This window comes from Lichtheimia ornata (assembly GCF_029851405.1).
Source record: "Lichtheimia ornata isolate CBS 291.66 chromosome Unknown scaffold00028, whole genome shotgun sequence".
NCBI classification, from domain to species: domain Eukaryota; kingdom Fungi; phylum Mucoromycota; class Mucoromycetes; order Mucorales; family Lichtheimiaceae; genus Lichtheimia; species Lichtheimia ornata.
Genome location: NW_026695348.1, coordinates 194,786 through 217,737, shown reverse-complemented (window position 1 = coordinate 217,737; position 22,952 = coordinate 194,786). Strand labels below are relative to the sequence as shown.

General features: G+C 43.8%; 9 protein-coding genes across 9 annotated transcripts; 4 read left to right on the top strand and 5 right to left on the bottom strand.

Moving 5' to 3' along the window:
* Window positions 1-213: 213 nt before the first annotated feature.
* O0I10_006411 (uncharacterized protein) lies at window positions 214-2,543 on the bottom strand (the record flags this gene model as incomplete). The annotated part of the gene is made up of 6 exons (XM_058486439.1): window positions 214-506; window positions 582-694; window positions 754-892; window positions 967-980; window positions 1,040-1,325; window positions 1,388-2,543. 6 exons carry the CDS (start codon window positions 2,541-2,543, stop codon window positions 214-216), a joined length of 2,001 nt encoding a protein of 666 aa, XP_058342796.1.
* A 650-nt stretch (window positions 2,544-3,193) lies between these two features.
* On the top strand, window positions 3,194-4,758 carry O0I10_006410 (uncharacterized protein; the record flags this gene model as incomplete). The annotated part of the gene is made up of 9 exons (XM_058486438.1): window positions 3,194-3,238; window positions 3,299-3,354; window positions 3,426-3,544; window positions 3,601-3,668; window positions 3,731-3,795; window positions 3,852-4,041; window positions 4,095-4,335; window positions 4,390-4,509; window positions 4,580-4,758. 9 exons carry the CDS (start codon window positions 3,194-3,196, stop codon window positions 4,756-4,758), a joined length of 1,083 nt encoding a protein of 360 aa, XP_058342795.1.
* Window positions 4,759-4,995: 237 nt separating this feature from the next.
* On the top strand, window positions 4,996-5,985 carry O0I10_006409 (uncharacterized protein; the record flags this gene model as incomplete). The annotated part of the gene is made up of 1 exon (XM_058486437.1): window positions 4,996-5,985. One exon carries the CDS (start codon window positions 4,996-4,998, stop codon window positions 5,983-5,985), a length of 990 nt encoding a protein of 329 aa, XP_058342794.1.
* A 1,012-nt stretch (window positions 5,986-6,997) lies between these two features.
* O0I10_006408 (uncharacterized protein) lies at window positions 6,998-7,954 on the top strand (the record flags this gene model as incomplete). Its single annotated transcript, XM_058486436.1, has 1 exon — window positions 6,998-7,954. One exon carries the CDS (start codon window positions 6,998-7,000, stop codon window positions 7,952-7,954), a length of 957 nt encoding a protein of 318 aa, XP_058342793.1.
* A 1,818-nt stretch (window positions 7,955-9,772) lies between these two features.
* On the bottom strand, window positions 9,773-10,352 carry O0I10_006407 (peptidyl-prolyl cis-trans isomerase pin1; the record flags this gene model as incomplete). Its single annotated transcript, XM_058486435.1, has 3 exons — window positions 9,773-10,039; window positions 10,105-10,281; window positions 10,350-10,352. 3 exons carry the CDS (start codon window positions 10,350-10,352, stop codon window positions 9,773-9,775), a joined length of 447 nt encoding a protein of 148 aa, XP_058342792.1.
* Window positions 10,353-12,816: 2,464 nt separating this feature from the next.
* O0I10_006406 (uncharacterized protein) lies at window positions 12,817-13,491 on the bottom strand (the record flags this gene model as incomplete). The annotated part of the gene is made up of 3 exons (XM_058486434.1): window positions 12,817-13,078; window positions 13,137-13,321; window positions 13,462-13,491. 3 exons carry the CDS (start codon window positions 13,489-13,491, stop codon window positions 12,817-12,819), a joined length of 477 nt encoding a protein of 158 aa, XP_058342791.1.
* A 383-nt stretch (window positions 13,492-13,874) lies between these two features.
* O0I10_006405 (uncharacterized protein) lies at window positions 13,875-16,265 on the bottom strand (the record flags this gene model as incomplete). The annotated part of the gene is made up of 10 exons (XM_058486433.1): window positions 13,875-13,989; window positions 14,048-14,205; window positions 14,279-14,507; window positions 14,575-14,748; window positions 14,813-14,979; window positions 15,058-15,461; window positions 15,529-15,640; window positions 15,736-15,899; window positions 15,982-16,090; window positions 16,155-16,265. The coding sequence occupies 10 exons, from the start codon at window positions 16,263-16,265 to the stop codon at window positions 13,875-13,877; spliced, it is 1,743 nt and encodes a 580-aa protein (XP_058342790.1).
* A 469-nt stretch (window positions 16,266-16,734) lies between these two features.
* Window positions 16,735-19,042, bottom strand: O0I10_006404 (uncharacterized protein; the record flags this gene model as incomplete). The annotated part of the gene is made up of 7 exons (XM_058486432.1): window positions 16,735-16,831; window positions 16,890-17,204; window positions 17,263-17,364; window positions 17,416-17,454; window positions 17,515-17,656; window positions 17,717-18,733; window positions 18,793-19,042. The coding sequence occupies 7 exons, from the start codon at window positions 19,040-19,042 to the stop codon at window positions 16,735-16,737; spliced, it is 1,962 nt and encodes a 653-aa protein (XP_058342789.1).
* Window positions 19,043-21,306: 2,264 nt separating this feature from the next.
* O0I10_006403 (uncharacterized protein) lies at window positions 21,307-21,878 on the top strand (the record flags this gene model as incomplete). The annotated part of the gene is made up of 3 exons (XM_058486431.1): window positions 21,307-21,443; window positions 21,499-21,647; window positions 21,709-21,878. 3 exons carry the CDS (start codon window positions 21,307-21,309, stop codon window positions 21,876-21,878), a joined length of 456 nt encoding a protein of 151 aa, XP_058342788.1.
* Window positions 21,879-22,952: the final 1,074 nt, after the last annotated feature.

Sequence of the window (22,952 nt, the reverse complement as noted above, 5' to 3'; positions counted from 1 at the left end):
GGAAAAAGAGGGAGAACAATGATACTCTATTACTATCGTCGTCGTTGTCATCAAAGGACAAAAAGGAAAGTTCTCATTTTCTCTCTCTCTCTTTTTCTAAAACCTCTTGTCACACACGAGGTCTTGCATGAAAGGAGACAAAAGTTGCTAATTACACATGAATCTTACGCAAACGGCAACAGAGACGAAAAAGATGAATGTATTTACAAGAGATTAAAAACATCTCCAATATTCTTGCTGTATACGTTTAATGCGTTTGATTAATTTGATACATTGACTTGTGGGTTGAACGATTTCAGGAAGTTGGGGTGCATCCCCTACGAGGACTTCCATACACGCCGCTGCCGATTTGGAGATTGCCTCAAGATTGTATCCGCCTTCCAACGCCAACATCAATCGACCATCAGCCAAACTTTTCAACAAATGTGTCATTTGTCCATATCCTGCTGGTGTGACACAACATTGTCCAATATGATCACCAAGGGCTGCATCAAACCCTGCTGATACTGCACGACAAACATGTCAATGATCAACACAAGAGTCCTCCTCCTTTTGCTCTCTCTCTCTTTCTCTTGACTTACCAATGACCAAAGACGGAGCAAATTCCATGGCGATCGGCATCACCACTTGTTGAAAGGCGTAAATGTAGTCGCCATCGGTCACCTCCTCCCATGACCAGGGTATATTCACCGTTCTATGCCAACACCCATCATCAGATCGATCGTCGTCATCTCCCTTTTTCCACTTACTCACCTCCCTTTTCCATTGCCACTGCCACAATAAATCTCACTACCACGAGAATCGCAAGGATAGAAATCTTGATTGTCGTACCGGTGAAGGGATACGTACAACACATCTCGATCATCGTTTGTCAAACGTTGTGTACCATTGCCTATTAGGTGGTGGTAGCCATCGTTAATCCTCGTCCTTCTCCTCTTCCTCCTTTCTTTTATGCATAAACCATACCAAAATGAATATCCCTAACGTTTCCAATGTCAATCCTTTGTCCCAAGCGATCGATAATGACACACACACTTACCAATCCAAAACCATTATCCGCCCGATTTCAGGATGATGTTCTCGCAAGTAGGAAATCGCCACGGCCACATTGTTGAAAAGACAAAATCCCATAGGTTCACTTTGTTCCGCATGATGTCCTGGAGGCCGTACAATAGCAAATGCGTTCTTGACTTGATCCTTGACCACCGCCACACATGCTTCAATGACCGATCCAGCTGATAAAAGGGCACAATTGAAGGATTCGGCATTGAGATATAAAGAATCATACTCTCTTGCAAGATCAATCAATTGATTTCGGTCCATATCTAATGTAGAATGATGATGATGAGGACATGATGCATGTGTGTGTGTGTGTGTGTGACTTTACCTTCGAGAGCGCGCATTTTATCGTAATGCTCAAATTCATGCACGTTTAAAATCTCTTGTCGATTTGCATAGCGACTCTTGATACGTACGCATTGATCCAATAACCCTTCATTCCTCAAACGCTTATAAATCTCATAGATCCGGTAAGGTGATTCAGGATGAGGTGCATCACCATCGAGCGGTTCCAATTCAGCATGGAAAAACATGCAAATGTCGTATACATAGCCAGTGGGTAACTTGTTGCATCTTCTCTTTTTCGGTTTGGGTCGCACCATCATGTCCTTTCCAAGATGTATTCGACGTGCCGTTGTTTTAATCATTGTAGTGTCATTGACTTTGGTTGTTGTTGTTGATGGCTGGTGGTGGTGGTGGTGGGGTATTTTCAATGATGATCGATGATGCGCCTTGGATGGTGGTAGTGCTGGTGCTGGGCTTTCAAATATGCTTGAATTGACATCAGACAATTCGGCACTGATATCAAAATCGTCAAAAGTGTCATCTTCCATCCCTGGATCAAAGTTTGATGTTGTCGTTGGTTCGGTGGGAACAGGACGCGGCTGCTTCACACGGCTACCTTCTAATGCTGTCTCCTCCTCCAATTGATATTCCTCTTCTGTCAACATGTCGTGCTGCTCTTGCTGAATGTCCATCTCATCACTTGTTGCCATGCCAGTAACATCAATCTCTTCTTCTTCTTCTTCTTCCACATCCTCCATAAGTTCATCAAAATCAAGATAACCCGAGTCACTCTTTTCAACGGTATTGGGAGTAGGTGTCGTTTCGCGTGATGAGGATGCTGCTGATGATGATGATATGAACGCCGATTCGACTCTTGGTTGTTGGTGTTGACGTGTTGTAGGCTCTTGTTCTTGCTCGTCTTCACTCGAGTCAACAACGGGAACAACGGCTGCTGCGGATATCGGTAACGGATCGTCATCTGTGAGATCGATACACGTCGAATCGGGCCATGAAGGGACATTTCTGCTAACGGGTGTGGTGCTCTTTTCCTTTTTGCTGCTGTTGTTGTTGCTGCTGCTGAGAATGCGCTCCGGAAAGATAAAACCATCAGCATCAGGCTGTGGCATGTACTGAGCCAAATCGTTATCGCTCACGACAGCACCTTCGTCATCCGAGCCTGGGGTGGAAGAGGTCTTCATAAACAAAAATGTATAAAGTCTTTGACAGGAGGCGGTAGAAAAAGGAAGGATACACTGATAGCCCCATTATGCCCCACCCCCCGCACACTTGGCTCTTATAGTGGCTTTTGTTACCAACATTCAAAATCATGCAAGATGCATCCCCGTAGACTACGTTATCTTTTGGTCCCACAAGAAGTCCTTTTTTCTTATGATTCCATACGTGATAGTATTCGCTGTTGTTGTTCCGGTAGTATACAATGAATCCATCCACACCCAATTCAGTTGCACTTTTATCATTGTGTTGCTTCCTTCTTTGTTATACGCGTTTCATTGTTGAGGATTATGGGATTAACACAAGGAAGCAGTTGCTAAATAAAGACCAACATGCATTCTCATGGGGTTTATTGATGAATGAAGGCTTTTGATATAGACAAACGATGATGTTCTCTAGTGATAGGAACCACGTGGGACATGTGTGTTCAAGTATGGAAGGCTCTTTCTAAAGGTTCATAGCAGTAAGTCTTATTCCATTAAAGGTGTTGAGGAGGATGGTGGTATCCATGGCAATCTCGGTGGCGGTGAATGGTGGTGATGTTGCACCAGCTGCTTCGAATTTTGAGAGTCGCGTAATAAAGTGGTCGCGTTCGCGTCTTGGATGCAGGTTAACCATGGACGAATATCTCACTGTCACCGTGCTACAAGAAAAACGACCCGTATGGCATAATTACTCCTTTCCATTCACACATTGTCGTTAACGTTGCTCTTGAACAAAGGTCACGTACAAGCTACTGGCGAGACAACTTGGGCTACACGTCAACAAGGCCAAACAGTAAGCAACAAAAAAAAAGAGACACACACACCTCCCATTCGAGCATCGCAGCTAAACATTCGAATACGTAGAGCACTGTGGACGTTTGCACAAGCCAATGAACAAGTGCGATCCGTGTATTATATCGGTGGCGAGCTGATTGGCGAAGATCGATATACAATGCGACTTGTCAAGGATAACGAGTTGGAAGGTATGCCTATTTTTCATCGTTTCTCTCGACGTTGTATGTTGACAGGTGGTATTCAGAGACCAAGAAGCTATTCAAAACCATTACTGGAATGCATGTATACAGCGTATTACCGTATGAACCCAAGGTGAGTGATGGATGGAGCATATGGAGAGAGCCACGTGTGTCTCATCATCATTTGCCAAATAGGATTTATCTGTGCTTGTCACTGCTAGCAGAGATATCCCACATCTTGCACTTGCAGATCGTATAAAGTAGGTGGTCAATGGAGGAGCATCGTAGAATGAGTAAGGCTAATGTTATTGCATAGATGCGGCGTGTTCAAATGCTCGACTGCTGATGATACATATCAACCATCCAAAACATCCACCACAGCCTCTACGACGACTACCTCGACTTTTGCCAAGCAACCGGAACCTGCAACAACCAAGCCAGCATCATCAGAAAAGAAGCCTGAACCTGCACCCAAGAAATCGACTACAGCATCAATATTTGGAGAAGTACAGACATTCATTTGGTAGAAAAGTATTCCTTGTACTCACAAAGCTATTAGAAAAACACAACATCTACCACCCTTGGTAAACGGCAGGAACGTGAGGAGGAAAAGTCTACATCCAAAAACAAGAATGTCCCATCTACAAGCTCAGCTCCAAAGAAACAATCACCACCACCACCATCGGTTTCAGCTGATGACATCTTTTTCGATGATGGTGATGAGGATATGAAGGATGCTGGAACACCTGTACGTGATGATCCAATGCAAACAGATGATAAAGCAAACACACCAGACAAAGGTAATATGCATAAGGGTGATGAAAGAAATGCATTGTATCTAAGATTGACTATAGCTCCGGTACAAGAGGAAGAGGCAGCACCATCATCACCTGCTACTACCAGTACTACTCCAGGCAAGACAAAGCGTAAGGTTCTTAAGAAGAAACAGTATACCAATGAGCGTGGATTTATGGGTAAGTGAGGAAGGAATGATGGATTGGTATAAAAGAATGGGATCACTTATATGTATATTACATGATCTAGTGACTGAAGATGTATGGGAATGGGAAGAGGTGGATGCACCTGAAGCAGCAGCAACAACAACAACAACAATGAATTCACCCAAGCGGACCCCTGAAGAACCTAAAAAGAAGAGCTTTGGAGGCAAAAAGAAGAGTGGAGGAGCACAACAAGATTTATTTAGTTTCTGGAAGAAGCGGTAGTGATAGTACTAGTAGTAGTAGTAGTAGTAGTAGTAGTAGTGATAATAATAAGACGAAGGGTGATAGTAGTAAAAGATGGGTGGATGTCTTAAGTATCAGGCACGATTGATTGAGCGGGAATTTGAATGGATATGAGTGAATGTTGTGGTGTTGTAGCAACAAGGCCCTAGCAAATATTTTCTTTTTCCCTCTTGTTTGTCGGATATATCGTTAGCCCTTGTGTGTCAGCCAGCTGTAATGGACAAAACCTTCGCCAGTGCGCTTCGTCATTCACGACTTGCCAGCTTTGATCGCAAGCTTGCACAAGTGTATACGACATCGAAAAACTGCAAGCGCTCGGGCGAATGGGGCCTTAAACGCAGTTTGCCTACCGTTGTACGCACACCTTACATTACAGTCAGCGATCTCGATACAACTGAACATCAAACACCATGGCAATCAGGCACCAGCCAGGTGTATTTCGTGAGACGGTGGAAAGAGAACTTTGGTGGATCGAAGCGACCTGTAGCACGCAAGGAGCATGTGGAATACAACGTGGCAGCCATGACAGCTGGAGAATTTAAGCACTATGTCAAACGTATGACTAAACGCGCTGGTGACTTTCAAGCCAAGATTGCAAGCAAGGAATTGGTGGAGGATCAAGTATTCGACTATGTGGGTGCCACCTTTGACATGGATGGCAATCGACAGCAGCGTGTGGTGGTGGGACCTACCTACAGCGATCATACCATGCCACATGGATATCCGGTGCAGGGTCGTATCCTTAATGCAGTCGATGGTGGATACGCTGTCGGTATAGGCGGTGTCGTTGCATTCCTTCCAAAATCATCAGCTGTCAATTTACGTCGTAGTGGCGACAAGAGCGTACGCACGTTCTACGTGGATAGCACTGGATTCGATGCTCATGGTCGTCCACGCGTTATTGTACGATTGCATCAACCTATCACTGCATCATCCATAATTAGCAGCAACAACACACAGCCATTATCATCCTCAGCAGCAGCAGCATCCGTCACCCCTATCGCTACTTCAACTACTACTACTACCACCTCTACCTCCTCCTCACAATCACCATCGTCATCATCACCATCATCATCATCATCACCTTCCCAATCCGAAGATGATAAAGATAGATTTGGAAGCATGTTTTTGACCAGCAGTGAGGATCCTAATCCAAACCATCAAGAATTAATGGAAATGTTTTCAGAATTGATGAAAAAAAAGTAGATTAAAAAAACGTATATGCAATAAAGCGTGACAGTTGGTTAACAAAGGGAGATCCAAAAGTACATACACGGGAGGGGGGTAAAGGTCAACAATCTAAAGTGATTACCATGCAGCCCAACTCGAGCGTGGAGTCCGTGGCACGTTGTGTATTGACATTTTCATACATTGGAAAGATGGCATTGCATCAACCCCTGCTATCCATCTCCTATTTTGGTGCTTCCGTCGATCATCGACTTGCAGGGTCGTCAAACCCAAAATTCGGTTTGGCTAAGCTGCCTTTTTCTCTCTCTCTCTCGCTCGATTTTCTTTTCTTCTCCTCCCCTCTTCCCCCCCCCCCATGTGATACGTGTGTTTGTATGTGTGTGCACGGTGCAATTGTTTATTATTGACAATCGTAAGCGACATGTGTGCGTGTGTGTGTGCACCCCTTGCCGCTGTCAATCGGATCCGATTTGGCAATTAACATCATGTCTGCCTGTTGATTGCGACAAACAGGTTTAGCATGGCTTAGAATGGCAGGTATCAACACTGGCCCCGTGGTCTTCTGCCATGCTCGTTTTCTTTTTGATCGATGATGATGGTTAAAAATAATATGTTTGCTATACACCACCAGGAGTGTGCGTGCATCCCACCATTTGCGTGCACGCACTGTTACTCCACCTTTTACTATTTACTCTTTCTGCTCCATCATTTCTCTTTTCTCTCTTTCGCCTTGTTCCTTGCTCCTTCATCCCTGATCTGATTTACTTTTCATTTATTGCATCCTCCCCTTTTCTTACGCACATCCCATCAATCCTCGAATACATAAAACCCATCCATTCGATCCATCTCTTTTCTTTTTTTCATCACTCAAAAAAAGTAATCCTCTTTCTACTAGTCTCTCTTGCGTGATAGAGCCTGCTCTTACATTGTTGAGTAATTATCATCATTTACAATCGCACACACATACATGATACTTACACATACATCTTCATCTAGACAACCCATAGTAGTCTACTTATATACATCCATCATGTACTCTCCAACATACGTCGCTCCTCAACAACCTACTACTTTTGATAACCCTGCCGCCCCGGTTGGCGATTGTGGTTTTCCTCTTGGCAACATGTACACCGAGCCACAAGACTACATGCGTCGTTTCAGCTACGCCGAACTTCTTTCCAACCACAGTGAAGCTAGCTTTTCTGATACCGAGCAACAAACACCATCTCCTAGCAACGACTATGAGGATTACGTTTACAACATGCAACATTGTACCTCTTTTGACGATAAGCGTTTTGTGCCAAGCTACCTGGATATGTATGCTTCTGGTACGCCTCAACATCCAGCAGCCACTACTACTACTACGACTCCTGCACAATGGCTATTTACTACTACTCAACAGCAGCAGCAGCAGCAACAATACATCCCACCCACCATGTTTGATTACACTGGTGCTTCGCTTGTGGATGCAGCTGCCTTGACGGCAGCTCCCACAGCTGTGATGCCTTCTGCGGTCGCAGGCTCGCCGCCATTACTTTCTCTTCCTTCTTCGGATAATGCCAGCACCCATAGCAACATCAACAACAACAACCCTAATGACAACAACAACAACATGGTTGCTCAAAAGCAATCCTCACCTACTACTAAAAAACAAGGAGCCAAGAAACCTGCTGCTCGTTCTCGTGGTCGTCGTGTTTCCAGCAACCCTGGTGCTGCGGGCCAAAAGATGTTCACTTGTCAACATGATGATTGCGGCAAGGTGTTCAAGCGCTCTGAACATCTCAAGCGACACATTCGCTCCATCCATACCCTTGAAAAGCCTTTTGAATGCCCCTATCATTCATGCTCCAAGCGCTTCTCTCGCTCTGATAATCTCAACCAACACATCCGCATTCATCGTCATACCACCAAGGATAAGCTATCTCCATCCACTGGTGCCAACTCTAACTCTCGTACCGTCAACACTTATATGCAAAACTTCTTGTAAAAAGAGAGCAATCCCCATCATCATCAACAAGCGCTCTTCTCTTCTATTCTCTCCTAAGGTTCTACATCATTATCATCATCTCTTTCTCTCTATCATCCAACAATCCCATTTTTGCTCTTCCCCTTTTTTTATTTGCTTCCCCAAAAGCTTATTCTTGTTTCTTGCTTTTTTATTTGCATCACTTTTTCTTTCTGCATTATCTCCCTTTGCATGCGTTTCTCAAATCTTTTCCACCAACTCACCATTTCTTCTATAATTTCACCTCTATCTTCCATTGCCTTTCTTGCAGCTGTCATTGAACACTGCAACTATTTTCTTCATTTAAGGATGTGTGTACATAGTTTTTCATCTTTTTACCCCCCCAACACCTTTTTTTCTATATGTCAACTGTGTACGTGCAAGAGAGTTATTATCACTCTCTCTCTTTTTATTTCACCATTTTTCATGTATGAACCCGACCCTCTTAATAAACAAAGCCATTCTATTTTCACATTAACCCTTTTTCATGATGGCGTGATCATCCTTTGATATGTGTGTGCTTGTGTACATACAATAATGTCTGTGTGCATCTATGTGTGTGTGGCTAAAAGATAGGAGATGCATACATAATGTAGAATGATCCTCGTTGTGGTACCTTATGCAGCACACACATGTCGTCGTTCGCCCGTGGTTTCCCATTTTGGGTTATCCCACCTTGACACGAGTTGTCGCATGGCAGCAGTAGTAGCAGCAATAATCCAATGTGCTACTTTCGGATCACGAAACCCACATGTCATTGTGTTCATTACGTCGTCGTCGTCGTCGGGTCGATCCATGATAAACAGTAACCCCCCCTTTTTTCATTCATCTAATATGCCATTGCAGTAATGACGGTCATCTCTCTCCCTCTTGAAAAGGATATATCGTGCGTGCTACACAAACATACATCTTGAGACACAATGATCAGCGAGTCCATGCGTGTGTGTGTGTGGATGATCCGCATAATAGATACCATGAAAGGAAAAGTACAACTTTTTCATGATGGGCTGATGGGGGAGACCAAAAAAAAAAGTAGGCGAGGATGGATACCATATTTTCAACACCGCCGCAGCCGACAATGACACGTTTGCCCTGCATGCACAGGGTTTTTCTTTTTTCTAATGATCAGCCGCTGATCCTTGTGGTAATTTTTCCTTGATTGTATGATTTCAATCATTGTAGTAATACTTGTCACCATCACCGGAGGATTCTTTTCTTCATTGAATGCGGCCTTTTAGAAAACGTATACTACGTCGTAGTAGAATGGCCCTGAAGAATGATTGATGATGATGGGTGGTGCTCTACTTGGCAAAGCTTACACCACTTTGATAACGGACATCCAATTCCCATTAATCATTTTCTGCATGTCTCATTTGTAACCCTTGACGACATCATCTTGTTGCAGCGTAACTAAAAGAGAGAGTCATGCGTCATAGCGGTATGCACTCAATTGCTCTTGTCCAACAAGGAAAACCCTGCATCATTTAATCTAGCACGAGGGCATTTGGTGGTGGTGGTGGTGGAGGAGGAGATGAGAGCGATGTGTAATAATGATCATGCATGATGTGATGGGGGTGGGGGGGGGTCCAGACACCAATTATCTACACTACTCCTGGTTGTATGAATATGGCATCATTATTGCACATGGTGTGATGCCCTCCTGCTCCCTTTTGCCTCAACAAAGATGACCACGACAATCAAGAGAGAGAAAATACATGATGGATTTTAATGCGCAACAACATGAAAGAACGAAAATGGAATTGAAAAATGTGTTTTGTGTTATGGATACACTCTCTCTTTCTAGGCGGTTCTAAGGATAAGATGTACGCCACTATCGGTCCAAACAGGCTTGCTCAATTCACCGACTTGAAGTGCAAAAGCTGCCTCCTCAAAGGGTTTCTGCATTTGTCCTCGTTCGAAGTAGCCCAAATCACCACCACGCTTGGCGCTCGAACAATCCGAAAAGTTGGTTGCCAAGGCTGACAAGGTCTCTTCACCATCTTCAATCTTTCTTTGATATTCTTCAAGGATCTCTAACGCTTCTTCTTTGGAACGCGTGATGTTTTCCTATATTCATAGTGGTATGTTAGCATAAAAGAGCCACACACACACACAATCACCCATTCATTTACCTCTCGCCACGAGGAAGGTCTTCTGGAGTCTTTGTGCTTGACGAGCAAATGGCTGGCTCTCACACGCTCGTTGTCGGCAGCAGGAGGATCCCATCGTGATTCCTTGGTCACCGTGTTAAAGTAGTATTCTTTGTTGTAAGTACGCGAATGGCGAGTCACCCAGTTTGGTGGTAAATCCTATTAGCATATAAGTAAGCTGTCAAGTACTGGATTAGGCAGATGGCAAACACTCATCCATTACTCACCATGGTATACAATGTCTGGTTAGGAACCAAGGAAAGAGCAGCCAGCAGCAACAGCCAACAGCAGCAATGGTCCCCGCCAAAATTGGAAACCAGTAAGGCAAGACGCGTGTTCCCCTACTTACCTCGTGGTGCATCTTACATCCATCCACCCATCACCGTGAATGGGTCACGTGAGCATCACCTTCATAGCATACAATGCATCCTCCATCATCATATCATGAATCACTATAATCAATAAAACATGTTGTTCTTCAACTACAGGGACGTGCACATACCCAAAAGATCAGTTGTAGTTGCCTTGATTCGATGGGCAAAGCTGGAACAATAAATGATGAGTATCATCGATTACACCCTCCCACTCAAAGTCTTCATCATGAAGCATGTGATCTTTAAGAACAATGTTGGTCAGCGTGTCTGAGAGCATCATGTGTGAAAGTTTCACGTTCGAGGAGGGTAATCTCAATGATGTACAAACGTTCATGCATTTGTAGGGCAGCTCAACAACAAGCTTTAATTTCCAACTCTTCCACTCACACTTTATTCCCTCTTCCTCCCATTCTCAACTCTTAGCCCCATTCGAGTACGACTACGAACTTCGAACGATTGTCCTGCTTCAACCCATCAATGTCAATCCTACAGCTGCCTTGATCCGATTGCCTTGACTGAATGGCAACTCCATGGCGTGTGCACCCCCACTACTACAACACACGAGTCTCTTGACACTACAACTTCTCTTGTACGCGCCTCTGCCGCGACCACAAACGTAACAGCATTTGCCATTAGCGAGGTCTTTACTCCATTGTCTCAAGCTATATGCAACCTTTTTTACGTGAACAGCAGATAGCCATCATATAGAAGCAGCTTTATTTACGTGTAGCAACTTGCTTTCAATACATTCGACTTGCTGGGGATACGGATATGGATCTGGATAATGATTTGGTACATGGGATGGAAGGCATTGGATATTGATTGGGTTGGCGATGCTTAGCTTGGATGATTCCATATCAACTACACCACAATACAAGCAATCCTCACCTGGGTGAGCAGCCATCATTGATGTTCTTTCCATCAACGTATTGGATTTGCAATGGTCATGATGGGTGGACGCATTCAAGTGCAGCCAGCAGGGAAGGATGGGTAGGTAATATGGCTGACGATGGTGGTGGATTGGATTGCTTTTGAAGAGAGGCCTTTTTTTATCTTTGACGAAGGATGATTGATCGCCATGGATTGATGATGTTGGCATGCTCGAGTCAAACCACACAGCAGATGTTTTGGAATTATGGATGATAACGCTTATGGTGGCAGCAACCAGTATCACAATGACGACACAATGAGATGTACCCATTGGCTCTATGTGATTCCTTCATATCTGATTCATTTGGCAATGATGTTGTTGCTTTGGATTCATCATACATACAATGTCTTTTTCTTCTTTTCAACTTCAATTGAATAAACTCTATATTCAACATAATTGTTAGAGTACCGTGGTATATGAAAAGAGATCTTTGTTCGTTCTTAATCGTCTAAAGGTTTGCCTTGGGTAGACACGAACGCATGATCCTCTAACATCATGAGCGTCCGACCAGGATTTTTCGGCTTCTAGATGGACCAAAAGTCCGCATGATGGAAGATCCAGATATAAAACGTGGGAGAACAAAGAATCCTGTGCACCTCTCGTATGTCCCCTTCTTGATTCATGATCCTTGCCATTGTAAGGTGTACATAGTGTAGATGTCTCTTGTTTGTTGACCACCATAAAAATGGGTACCCATCAAGTCTATGTACGTGATAAAGTGGTGGTATCAAAATAAGCTTGTTGTTGTGAACCTGTACTCTACTAGGCTAGGATCATTGGCACATGTCATGATGCCACATACTTTGGATATCGGCTAGCACCTGTTTTTGGTAGTTTGTTGTGTAGTGGTTGAAACAAGGTAAATGCATTGCCGTTGCAGCATTGTGGTTTTATGCTAAATATCAAGCTAGTCGTCTTGGATTTGCAAACACACATAGACCCTATGTAGCGTACAAAATAGCCGCAATACAACATAAACAAAGCCATGTCTTGGCCAACATGCTATCAAAGAACGATCCCTCCCATTTGTCAACAACATTCCATGTTGTAGAATCGCCTATCATCTGCTGGGTTCAATGGCTGGTCCAATACGTTTAATCCCTTGGATCCCTTTTGATCGTGTGGTTAACTCAAAGAAGCCATTCGTACAACGGTGCATACGTTCGAGACCACATCCGATGTCTGCTGATCTCGATGTATGAATGATGGTGGGTTTGGGGGGAACGATGATATCATTGTATGTTGGGGGTGGGAGATTAATACGGTGTAACAAAAGAAGGAAGGGGATTTGTGTGTGTGTGTGTGTATGACAGCCAACAGCACTACTGCTATGAAATGGAAGATCAAACCGGTTATTTTTTGCATTAGCGTTTCACCATGCAATTCCCTTTATCGAGTATCTTGTTCTTCATAAAAGCTTCTCAAGTACTGTTCAGCTTCAGAATATTCTTCCTTGACACGCGGTAGGATTTGGGTGATCATTTTCAATGCTTCGCCCTCGTCCAATGCACTGGTCCCGACCTCATCTTGGCAGTTGCCAATATTTTGAATCTTTTCACACGTTGCCTTGACCTTTTTCAATCCAATGGCTGCTGAACTTCCCTTGAGAAAATGACCCAAGTCTGACAACTTTGACAAATCTCGCTTTTCACTGTTTCAAATGTATACATAAGTTACATGAATACAATGGAAAGGTCATCATCACTTACAGTGCCGTATCCATGTCCTTGAACGTCGACTCCGCTTGCTCAAAGTAATTGACTACAATGCCGTATGAAAATTCATGATCATCCTCGTCATCCATATCCAAGAGCTGGTCAAAGGTCGCCGTGTCAATCAAGTCATCAGGGTCCCAGTCCTTATCATCCGCGGATTCTTCATAGGAGCTCGTTTGCTGATGTAGGGTGGATCATGTTGTCGTATGTCAGTATCAGCTCATGTAGGACCCCTTTTTCCCCTGTGTGGGTGTGTTTGCGTGTGGGTGTGTGGATTGCGTGGTAATGATTGTGGCATGCAATAGGCTCTCTCGCTCACCTCAGGCTTATCTCTAGGGCTTGCAGTCATGTTGTTGTTATGAAGCGTACGTAAAAGAAAAAGAAGAATGTGAAAGAAAGAGAGGAGAAAGAAGAATGGAAGAAAAAGCTAAAAGCGAGATGATTGTAGTACGCTTAAAAGTACTCATGCGAAGGGATTCTGGTCTCTCATCTGACGTGGGGTCGGTACATCACAACATGTAACAAATGATTTCGGTCCGCAGCATGAGTTACCCGCGCGTATCCGGATCAAAATGAAGGCGCGGGATGTTTTTCTTTTTGACAACCCACATGTCGTTGTTACACATTTCCGGTAATTAGACATCTTAGTATTGGCCTATGTACAAATATGCAACGTGTGCGTGATCTTTTTATTTTGTTCTCGCTTGTTCTTTTCTGTTCGTATGTATGTGTCTAGTAGGATGGGTGATGCAGGTTTTTGGGATTGGAATGATACGTATCCAACATATTAGTGTATTCCTTCTTGTCATTATCGCTCAGCGTTTCCAAGGAAAAGCCATCGTTATCCCTATATTTTGAAAAGGGGATGAGCAAACGCATCAAGCCAAAGTTGCAACATTGCTTACTCATTCAACATCGTGGTCAACTCGTTTAAATCAAGATTCAGCATACGGGCAATGAATTCACCGATTTCAATGTTCTCATGGCTTCCTCGTAAGCTGTCGGCTTGAGCACCGTATGCATACAAGTTCACATCCACACCGCTGTGACCATGCGTTGCCCACTAGTAGTGTTCTCATGTTAGCAATTGCTTTTCGATTCTACGGGTCCTTTTTTTTCTTAAACAAAAAGCTTACCCCAAGCTGTGCACGGATGGATATCATTTCAGCAAGGTATTGATCCAACCGCTTTTTGGAGCCAATCTTGAGTAAGCGATCGAGCTCATCTTTAGTGGGATCACCAATGCCTAAACCTTTTTGCAAAATCTCCTTGATCAAGAAATCTTGTGACACCGATGCTTGTGCCTTAATCTTGTTGGCCAATGCGACCGTGGATTGGGTTGCTTTAATAAGCACATCGGGATACCTTATTATCTATTGTTAGCATGACAACCACAATGCGTTGCTTTAAATAGGAATCGCAATACACATACCACAAGTATTTGGGATAAGCGCTAGTGACTTGTCGTGCCAGCGAAAGACCTCCCGTTTCATGATCGCTTGTGGAAATCAATAATGTATCGGGATGCTCGTCCACAAATCGTTTGACGAGCTCAATAGTGTTTTGGTATTCTAGGATATCATGCAAATGGGCAACAGGGTCATTGCTGAAAATGGAACATGGCAAGTCAGAAAGTTACATGACGTTGCTATGGTTACCATGATACTTACGAATGAGCTGCCATGTCAATACGGCTCCCTTCCACCATTAAAAAGAATCCTTTATCCTCCTCCTCATCTTTCTCAGCCGATGACGAGAGAATCTTGAGTGCTTTATCGGTCATTTCTGTGAGACTCGGTTCAAGTGCTGGATCTCGGTCAATCTCGTAATTCATGTGCTATATACAAAAAGAGACACCATTGCCTCGTCAGCCTTTTCTACATGAATCACTCTAAAGAGGCACACACACACTTACATCAGGATGAAACAAACCAAAGACTGGTAGCACACTTGCGTCATCGGGTAATGCATCGAATTCAGTACGATTGTGATCAATTGAGAGAACATGTTCCCATCCAAACTTTTCATTCGCTTCTTTAAAAAGATCACGTTCATCTTTGCGGCAGCTGCGGCGATCTGACTTGGGTAAAAAGTGGCAGTAGCCTCCTCCAAACATGAGATCCAATGAGCGGCCCAATCGATAATCACCAATTTGTTGTATGGCAATAGCATTCTCGTTATCGCGATCAGTAACGTGTGCTGAAAATGAAGCAGGTGTTGCGTGTGTGATGCGTGAAGTCGCTACTAAACCAGTGCGCATGCCACGGTGATATTTGGCTGACTCAAGGACCGTACCACAAGGATTCTTTTTGGGATCCACTGAATAACAGGATTATGAATGAGCATACATAGCTGCAAGTGGCAAACAAAAGGAATTGTGTATTACCTCCGATGGCTCCATTGTATGTCTTGAGACCACAGCTGAATGCTGTGGCACCCGCAGCACTGTCTGTAACCAACGTGGATGAGCTTCTTGTTCGAGACTGGCCAACATGAATCTAGAGATCCATAAAATTGGGTTTGAGCGGAAACGCACGTGCCACTAAGGTGTGTTGTACACACACACACTCATTCACTAAAAACAACAACATACTGTATCCAGGGGCATTTCATGGTCATACGGCAAGCCGTGGATATACTGGTAAAATGTACGGGAAAATGAGACAGAGGCTGGTCCCATGCCATCACTAATCATCATGATAATATTGCGTGGTGCCGGCCCACTAGTGGAGGAGATGGATGATTTGGCTTGTTCTGCTGCATAAAAAAAGTCCGGGGTGGGGGGGGGGTGGGGTTAATTGTCGGTATTATTGCAAGGTAAAAGAAATAGCACACTTGCCTAGTCTCCCATTTATTGCGATAGGAGGAGTGACCCATGCACCGATAGCCATGCCCAAAAGTACGAGAGCGCATACTAATCCTCCCAATAGCGATTTGCGGCAAAACGCCTAAAGAGGTGTATGAGTATCGTTTGTCTCAAAGAGTGTGTTTCACGTTTTTGTTGTTGCTAACCAGTGCTCGTGGTGGTCGTGTGGAGCCATCGACCCAATCTTCGCTATTGTTGTCATCCATCAGCTGTAAACGAGTATCATTGTCGATTTGTTGGTTTTCTTTGTGACGCATATGAGCAAAAAATGACGAGGGTGAGAAAAGAAACGAAAGAAAAGGGATCAGGAGGTGGAAGGAAGAGAAAATGAGACGAGATTATCCATTTGGGGAAACGCCGACTAAAAACTTAGTGTGCTTGTCGATCACACATGCAGTAGCAGCAGTAGCAGCAGCACGGCTATTGCACATTGATTGGCCAACCACATATCAAAGATTCCAGCACATGCCTCGCTAAAACTAGTTAAAATGTCTTTTGATGAGTCCAAGCACTTTTTAGCTAATGGAGAAATAAACCATGGTGGTATAAATTTAACTACCCCGGTCTTTTCAAGGTTGTTTTTGCCATGCACGCTTTTGGTAAAAACCTTTGGAATATATCCAAAAAGCGACGTAAATGTTTTATTGGATGGAGTGATGGGTCTACTAGCAAGAGGAGAATGAAGGTATAGTGCACAAATTAACGAGGTAAGTATTGTAGACTGTTTTAGGATCCGAGGCCCACACGCTTTTTGCGGATGACCACTTCGATCGGGGCTGCAATGCCTTCATTGTTTGTACCAAGCGAATCACCATGCTTCCAACTATAAAAATCACAATAAGCAAATTGGATACAATAAACAGCCTTCCTCCATTAATTACCCCATAGCAGCCAGCATCCGATGACCAATGTTGCTTTCGTTAATAGGATCCGCTCCAGCGCCAACAACCGAATTGTGTGCAGGCTTTGAACTTGGTCGATCGGGATCTTGTTGCCTCTCTTTTTTGCCCTTTTGCTTTCCTTTCTTGCCGCCCTTCTTTTTGCCTTTGCCAACTGGTTCAGGATCCATTTGTCGATTCTTCCGTAATATAGATGAACGTGCATCAATCGTTGCCTGTGCCTCTTGCAGGAAGCGTTCAATCGATCGCCGATCATCAAGTAATTGTGTATTGGTGGTCTTTTGCAAAAGGGGCATTCTACAGAGCAAAATAAATGTCAATACCTTGTATGACAACCACCTTAAAATCTTCTTACCGTTGTGCTCCTGTACCATAGCTTTCTGTCTTAATATTGTATGCCGATGCAAGAAGATGGATTTGTCGACGACACATCTTGGACATGGGTGCAAATTGATAACTATGTATGCGTGTGAGTAACACATTACCATGCAAACTTGCTTCTTCTCACCTTGATAACGACTCATCCTTGATAAATTGTTGTATCCGCCTATCATAAATGACGCAGGTGAGTAATGCGTGAAGTCAACGCCATGTTACAACGACATACTGGTCAATTTTGCGCATGTCAATAGAGATCGTCTGCTGCTGATCCTTCTTTTTGCCCTTTTGGTTTTGCTTTTCCAATCGCTTTTCCTTCTTTGAGATCTTCTTCGCACGCTTCTCATTATAATGAATCCGATTCCTCATTCCTAAATCACCATGATCAATATCTACTCTCTTCATCCATGATCCAGTTACAGTTGCTGTACCTGCATGAAGGCTTGGTGGCACATCATCCATAGCATTCAAGAGCGAGGTTCTGAAAGTTTCTTCATCAATCTCTTCCAAGAAATCGTCATCGTCAGTGTCCATCATACGGTGATGTGGAGCAGTGCGGTTGAAAGCATCCTCGTCAATCTCCTCAAGTGATTCATCAGAGCTGATATAGTGGAATCCTCCATTACGAATGCTATCTTGATCATCCGATTCATCGTCGTATGGCAAGTTGTCATAGTTGCTATTCACGTCACCATTGGCAAATGCACGCATGGCAGCTTCATCGTCCTCATCCAACTGAATATTTTCAATGTAATCACGCATGGCGGCAATATCATCATCCTGCTTGGAAGTAAAGAGATGTTCGTATTCGCCATTGTCACTGCTATCAGAATCGGATCCAATGTAAATGTCATCGCCAGGAATGATCTTTTTCTTTTGTCGCTTTTGCTTTCGATTGTTGCGTTTGTTGTTGCCGTTGTTGTTGTGATTACGATCGGGTCCATCCACTGGCGTATCCACTGTAACACCATTGCGAGTCTCTCTGATAAACACCTTGCTGTTGGATGTGGTGGAGATATTGTTGAAAGGTATCGAATCATTATAGTCATAAAGATTCTCATCATCATCGTCGTCATCATTCAAGACCACTTTGCTAGGAGTCGAATCGAAATAGAATCCCAATGATGATCCTGTAGCTTCGACATTATTCTCCTCTTCGCCCGATGATGATACAATAATATTGCTGTCATTGCTGGTCGATGGGACATTGCTATTATCGTTGGTGTTAGTGGTGGTAGTGGTGGTGCTGACAACATGATCTTCGTCGTTATCCATCATTCCATTGTTGTCATCCTCTTGTTGAACAAAGGTGGTCGCACGAGTAAATGCAACAGATCTGCCATATCCACGATTGCCTCTCGAAGGTTGAAATTCCAATCCATCATCTCCCAAAAGAGGTGCACGTTGTGTGTTGGTAGCACCTTTACGTTTACGTCTCTTGGAGAAACCTATTCTCAACCAACCACTTTAGTGTCCCTTGTCGGCCCTTATGCATTCACTACAATACCATCGTCATTGGGATCGTCCACTGCACCAAACTGAGCAAACACTGGAAAGTCGTCTTCGTAATCGTCGTCGCTAAAGGTATTGTGCTTGCCAGGTTCATAAACGAAGCCATAACTGGAAGGGATCAAGTGACGATTACGACCATGGCCGCCTCCACCACGACCACGTCCTCCACCTCTATTATGGCCTCCGCGTCCACGACCACGTCCACGATGCGATCCACGTCGATTTCCACCTGATCGTTTTGGCATAAGAAAACAAGTGACTTTTGGGGGGTTGAACGAGTCAAGAGAGAGAGAGAGATAAGAGTCTATCGGCATGTCAAAAAATACAAACTACTATGATTCAACCAACCAACCTACCGCAGCAGCAGCAGCAGCGTTATATCAATTCTCTCCATTATCGTTCGCTGTGATTTTGCTGCGGCCTTCATGTTTGACGCACGGGTATACGAAACAAGGACTGCGCCCGTGTACTACATATAGCCTCATTCCCGCCCCCACAACATCGTTGCTAATAATCGGCCTATGCTGGGAATAAAGAATGTGTTGACCCGTCGTCGTGTGTACCTTAATTTTGGTTGCGAGGCTATAAGTGATGATGACATTGACACAGACCCCATTTCCTCCATACCATGTTATTATACATAGCTCTTCCACTATTGACTCAAGTATAGCAAGCTATCTCGTTCATAGTAAAGGAATGACCGCTTGATGCTGCATAAACATTTGTGTGACCTTTGACTGATGGGCTAGCAGCTATGCAAGGTTGAGATAATTCCATCACCTTCCCTTTGGCTTTTCGCTCACCTTTCAACATTGCACGCTTTTCTTTACTTGTCTACAAGTCGAACGACCCTCACGACCCTGACAACAAGAGGTTTATTTTGGGTGACCTGGTAGATCCCAGTGCTATACTTGATATTGCGATTGCCGTTGTAATGGAGAGAGGCTATGTGCATGTATTGTAGATATGACAATAAAGTGATGGATATGAATGAAAACTCATCGAATGCTCATGTGATGTGGTGGAATTGCTTTCTATCAATAGCTCGAGGATCGTGTCATTTGAATTAGGGAATACCAAGCAAATGGATGTTTTGATTGTATCTTATTTTGCTCAAGAAGAGAGGACCATGAAAACATTCCTGTCGTATGACATCTAACATGCACCAAATAATCAACACGATCTTCCACTGACGATTACACGACATGAATTTTCAGCGGCAAAACGCTTACTTACAGCAAGGTTTATGCCCACCATGTCACAACAAATCCACTTGCATGATGCTACTCGGGCTTGGCTTTAAATGGTACCTCCCTTTGTTTCCTCATCCCTTACTCAACAACCATGAAATTCAGATACTTACATCATGTATACAGAAATCATTGTATGTAGAGTGAATGAGCAATCATTTCCAATTGAATGTTAGAATGAAAGGGCGGGGCATTGTCATGGGTTGGATGCGAACGTTATCGACGCCACATGTACACACACACACATACACACACATACACACAAAGAAAAAAGGATCTGCCGGTTGTCCGAGCGTGTTTGAATGTCTCATCTTCGTTGTTTATTTCTCTCCGATGTGCATGATGCAGTTCATTTCTGCAAAATGCATGCATTCATTCATTTACATACGCGATTGAAGCATCAAAGCCCACTCTTTCATGTGACATAGCCACCTTTTATGCCCACTCTGATGACTTTTTACGGTGTCAAAGCCTAAAGACGGAAGATGACCCGACGACCTTTTCGTCAAATAAAAATAGTAATGCGTAAACAATGCAAATCCATTTGTCTGTTGTTGTTGTTTGTGGCCACACTAAAACTCAAATGGCATGGCGGATCCAGATACCAACAAGAAAGAAAGAGGGAGCGGCTCTCCTTTGCCAAGCCATTGCTGCTCCCAATGACATAATGCGGCCCACCCATCACCACAACAACGAAATAGCCTATACCATATGGATATCAACAACACCCACCAAAATTCATTGTCCACCCAAAACAGCACCCCCCAACATCATCACCATCACGCCAAGGAATACTGTACTGAGCAGGTAACCAGGTGATAACAACGAACTCGTCGATCCCTTTGATAATGTTGTACACACGCAATTGCTTCTTGTGAATGAATGACAGCCACTACAATGCTCTGTGCTGTGTGTGTAATGCAAATGGTTGGGCACGTCGTCGTCAATGGTACAACAACAGCAGCCATGGTGTAATCACAAAAGCGGTAAAGTGCGTATAACAAAATCCGAAGGTCAAATGGTGCAAAAAAAAAGGTTGAAGGAAATCCATACAAGAATAGAAATGAGGAATTATTTTTGAGAGGGATGTTCTTTTGCTTTCCCAACGTGACCCTGCTGTGTATGTATTTGCGGCGAAGATCTTGTGTAATCTTTATGCATATGGGCTCATCACCACCGGACCTCTTTGTATATATAAATAGGGTATCTTTTGGCATCTTGACCAAACATCATCCTCAACAACCACTCAATCAGTCATCATGAAGTTTACCATCGTTGCTCTTGCCTCTGCTCTTCTCACCGTTGTCTCTGCTCAAGGCACCCCTGGTGTTCTCCAAGTCACTAACCCTGTTCAAAACACCGAATTCACTGCTGGCAGAGTTGCCAACATCACCTGGTAAGTTGAATTGGACCTTCGTCATGATGTGCAAGACATTCATTGTTATTATCAGGCAAAAGGCCACTGTTGACAAGGTCCAAATTGAATTGGCCAATGGAGACTCCAACAATCTCAACCATCTTTATGTGATTGCCAATGACGTTGACGCCAAGTCCGGTACTTACGCCTGGCACATTCCTGACAACACCACTGCTGGTACTTGTAAGTAGCCTGCAATTCAATTCTTTAATGCCAATGGATGACTAATTTTCATTGTTCTCAGATGCTCTCATCTTTGGTACTTCTCCCAACGTTGCCTACTCTCCTCAATTCCAGATTAACGCTGCTGGCTCTGGTGGTGATGATCAACAACAAGGTAGTGGCGATCAACAACAAGGTGGTGGCGACCAACAACAACAAGGTGGAGAAGGCAACACTGATGATCAGGTGTAAAATGTGTTACCACTTATACCATACATTATTACAAGCGCTCCTTCATCCCTCCCCCTTAGCATAACACTTGTATAGCGGCTTTGCTTCGCTGTGTATAATAAAGAGAACATTCCATACATTGTATTTCAAGAAAACATAATCGATAATGGCGTGGGGCTGGCATTGCGATCCAAATACACATCACATCTACATACATACCTTCTCGAATCAAACCAATTCATAGAGCTGAAAGATGATGACTCTCACTACTATTCATTCATGTATTCATTGTTCCCAAAACAATGATGGATTTTGCTTTTGTATGTTCACAGAAAGTATATAAAAGTGTTGGTTCATGTTTATTGGTTGCTCAAGTATAGCAGGCTATCTCATTCATAGCTAAGGAATATCGCTCTTGATGCTGCATAAACGTTTGTGTGACAGTTGACTGATGGGGATTATTCCCTGGCAACCATGCAAGGCTGAGACCTTTTTCATCTTTCCTTTGACGTTCGCTCACCCACTTCAACACTACATTCGCATTCAAGTCCATTGCACACTTTGCATAAGTAAGCAGCATCAGCCCAATGTCGAGCACTCCACATTGTTGTCTTGGTCTCAATGAGCTCCAACATTATGGCCTTCACCGATTGCAATTCCTTGTTGACCACCACACCTGTCAGCATGTCGAGCAACACTTTTATCCTGGACCATGCCATAACCCGGTTAGCCGAACATCGTTTATACAATGAAAGCAGCTGTCACCAAGGTAGCAGATGTGATATGGATGGCTTTAGGCGAGGCAAGGCAGTGGAATGTACCTGATGGAGCCGTCTTGCGCGTGTCTCGCTACTTGACAGGATGAACTTTGGAACAGGCATATCATGACAGGGTCAAGAGGTTCTACAGCAAGAAAAGAAGAAGGCGACATGCATCTCGCATCATCAAGGAGAGGTTGAATCAATTCATCGAGGATGGAGGAAGTACATGCTTTCCCTTGCTTGCTTGCAAGTCCAACGACTCTCATCGCCCTAGCAACAACAAGAGACCTATTTTGGATGACCTGGTAGATCCTTACATTCCAGCACAGTAATA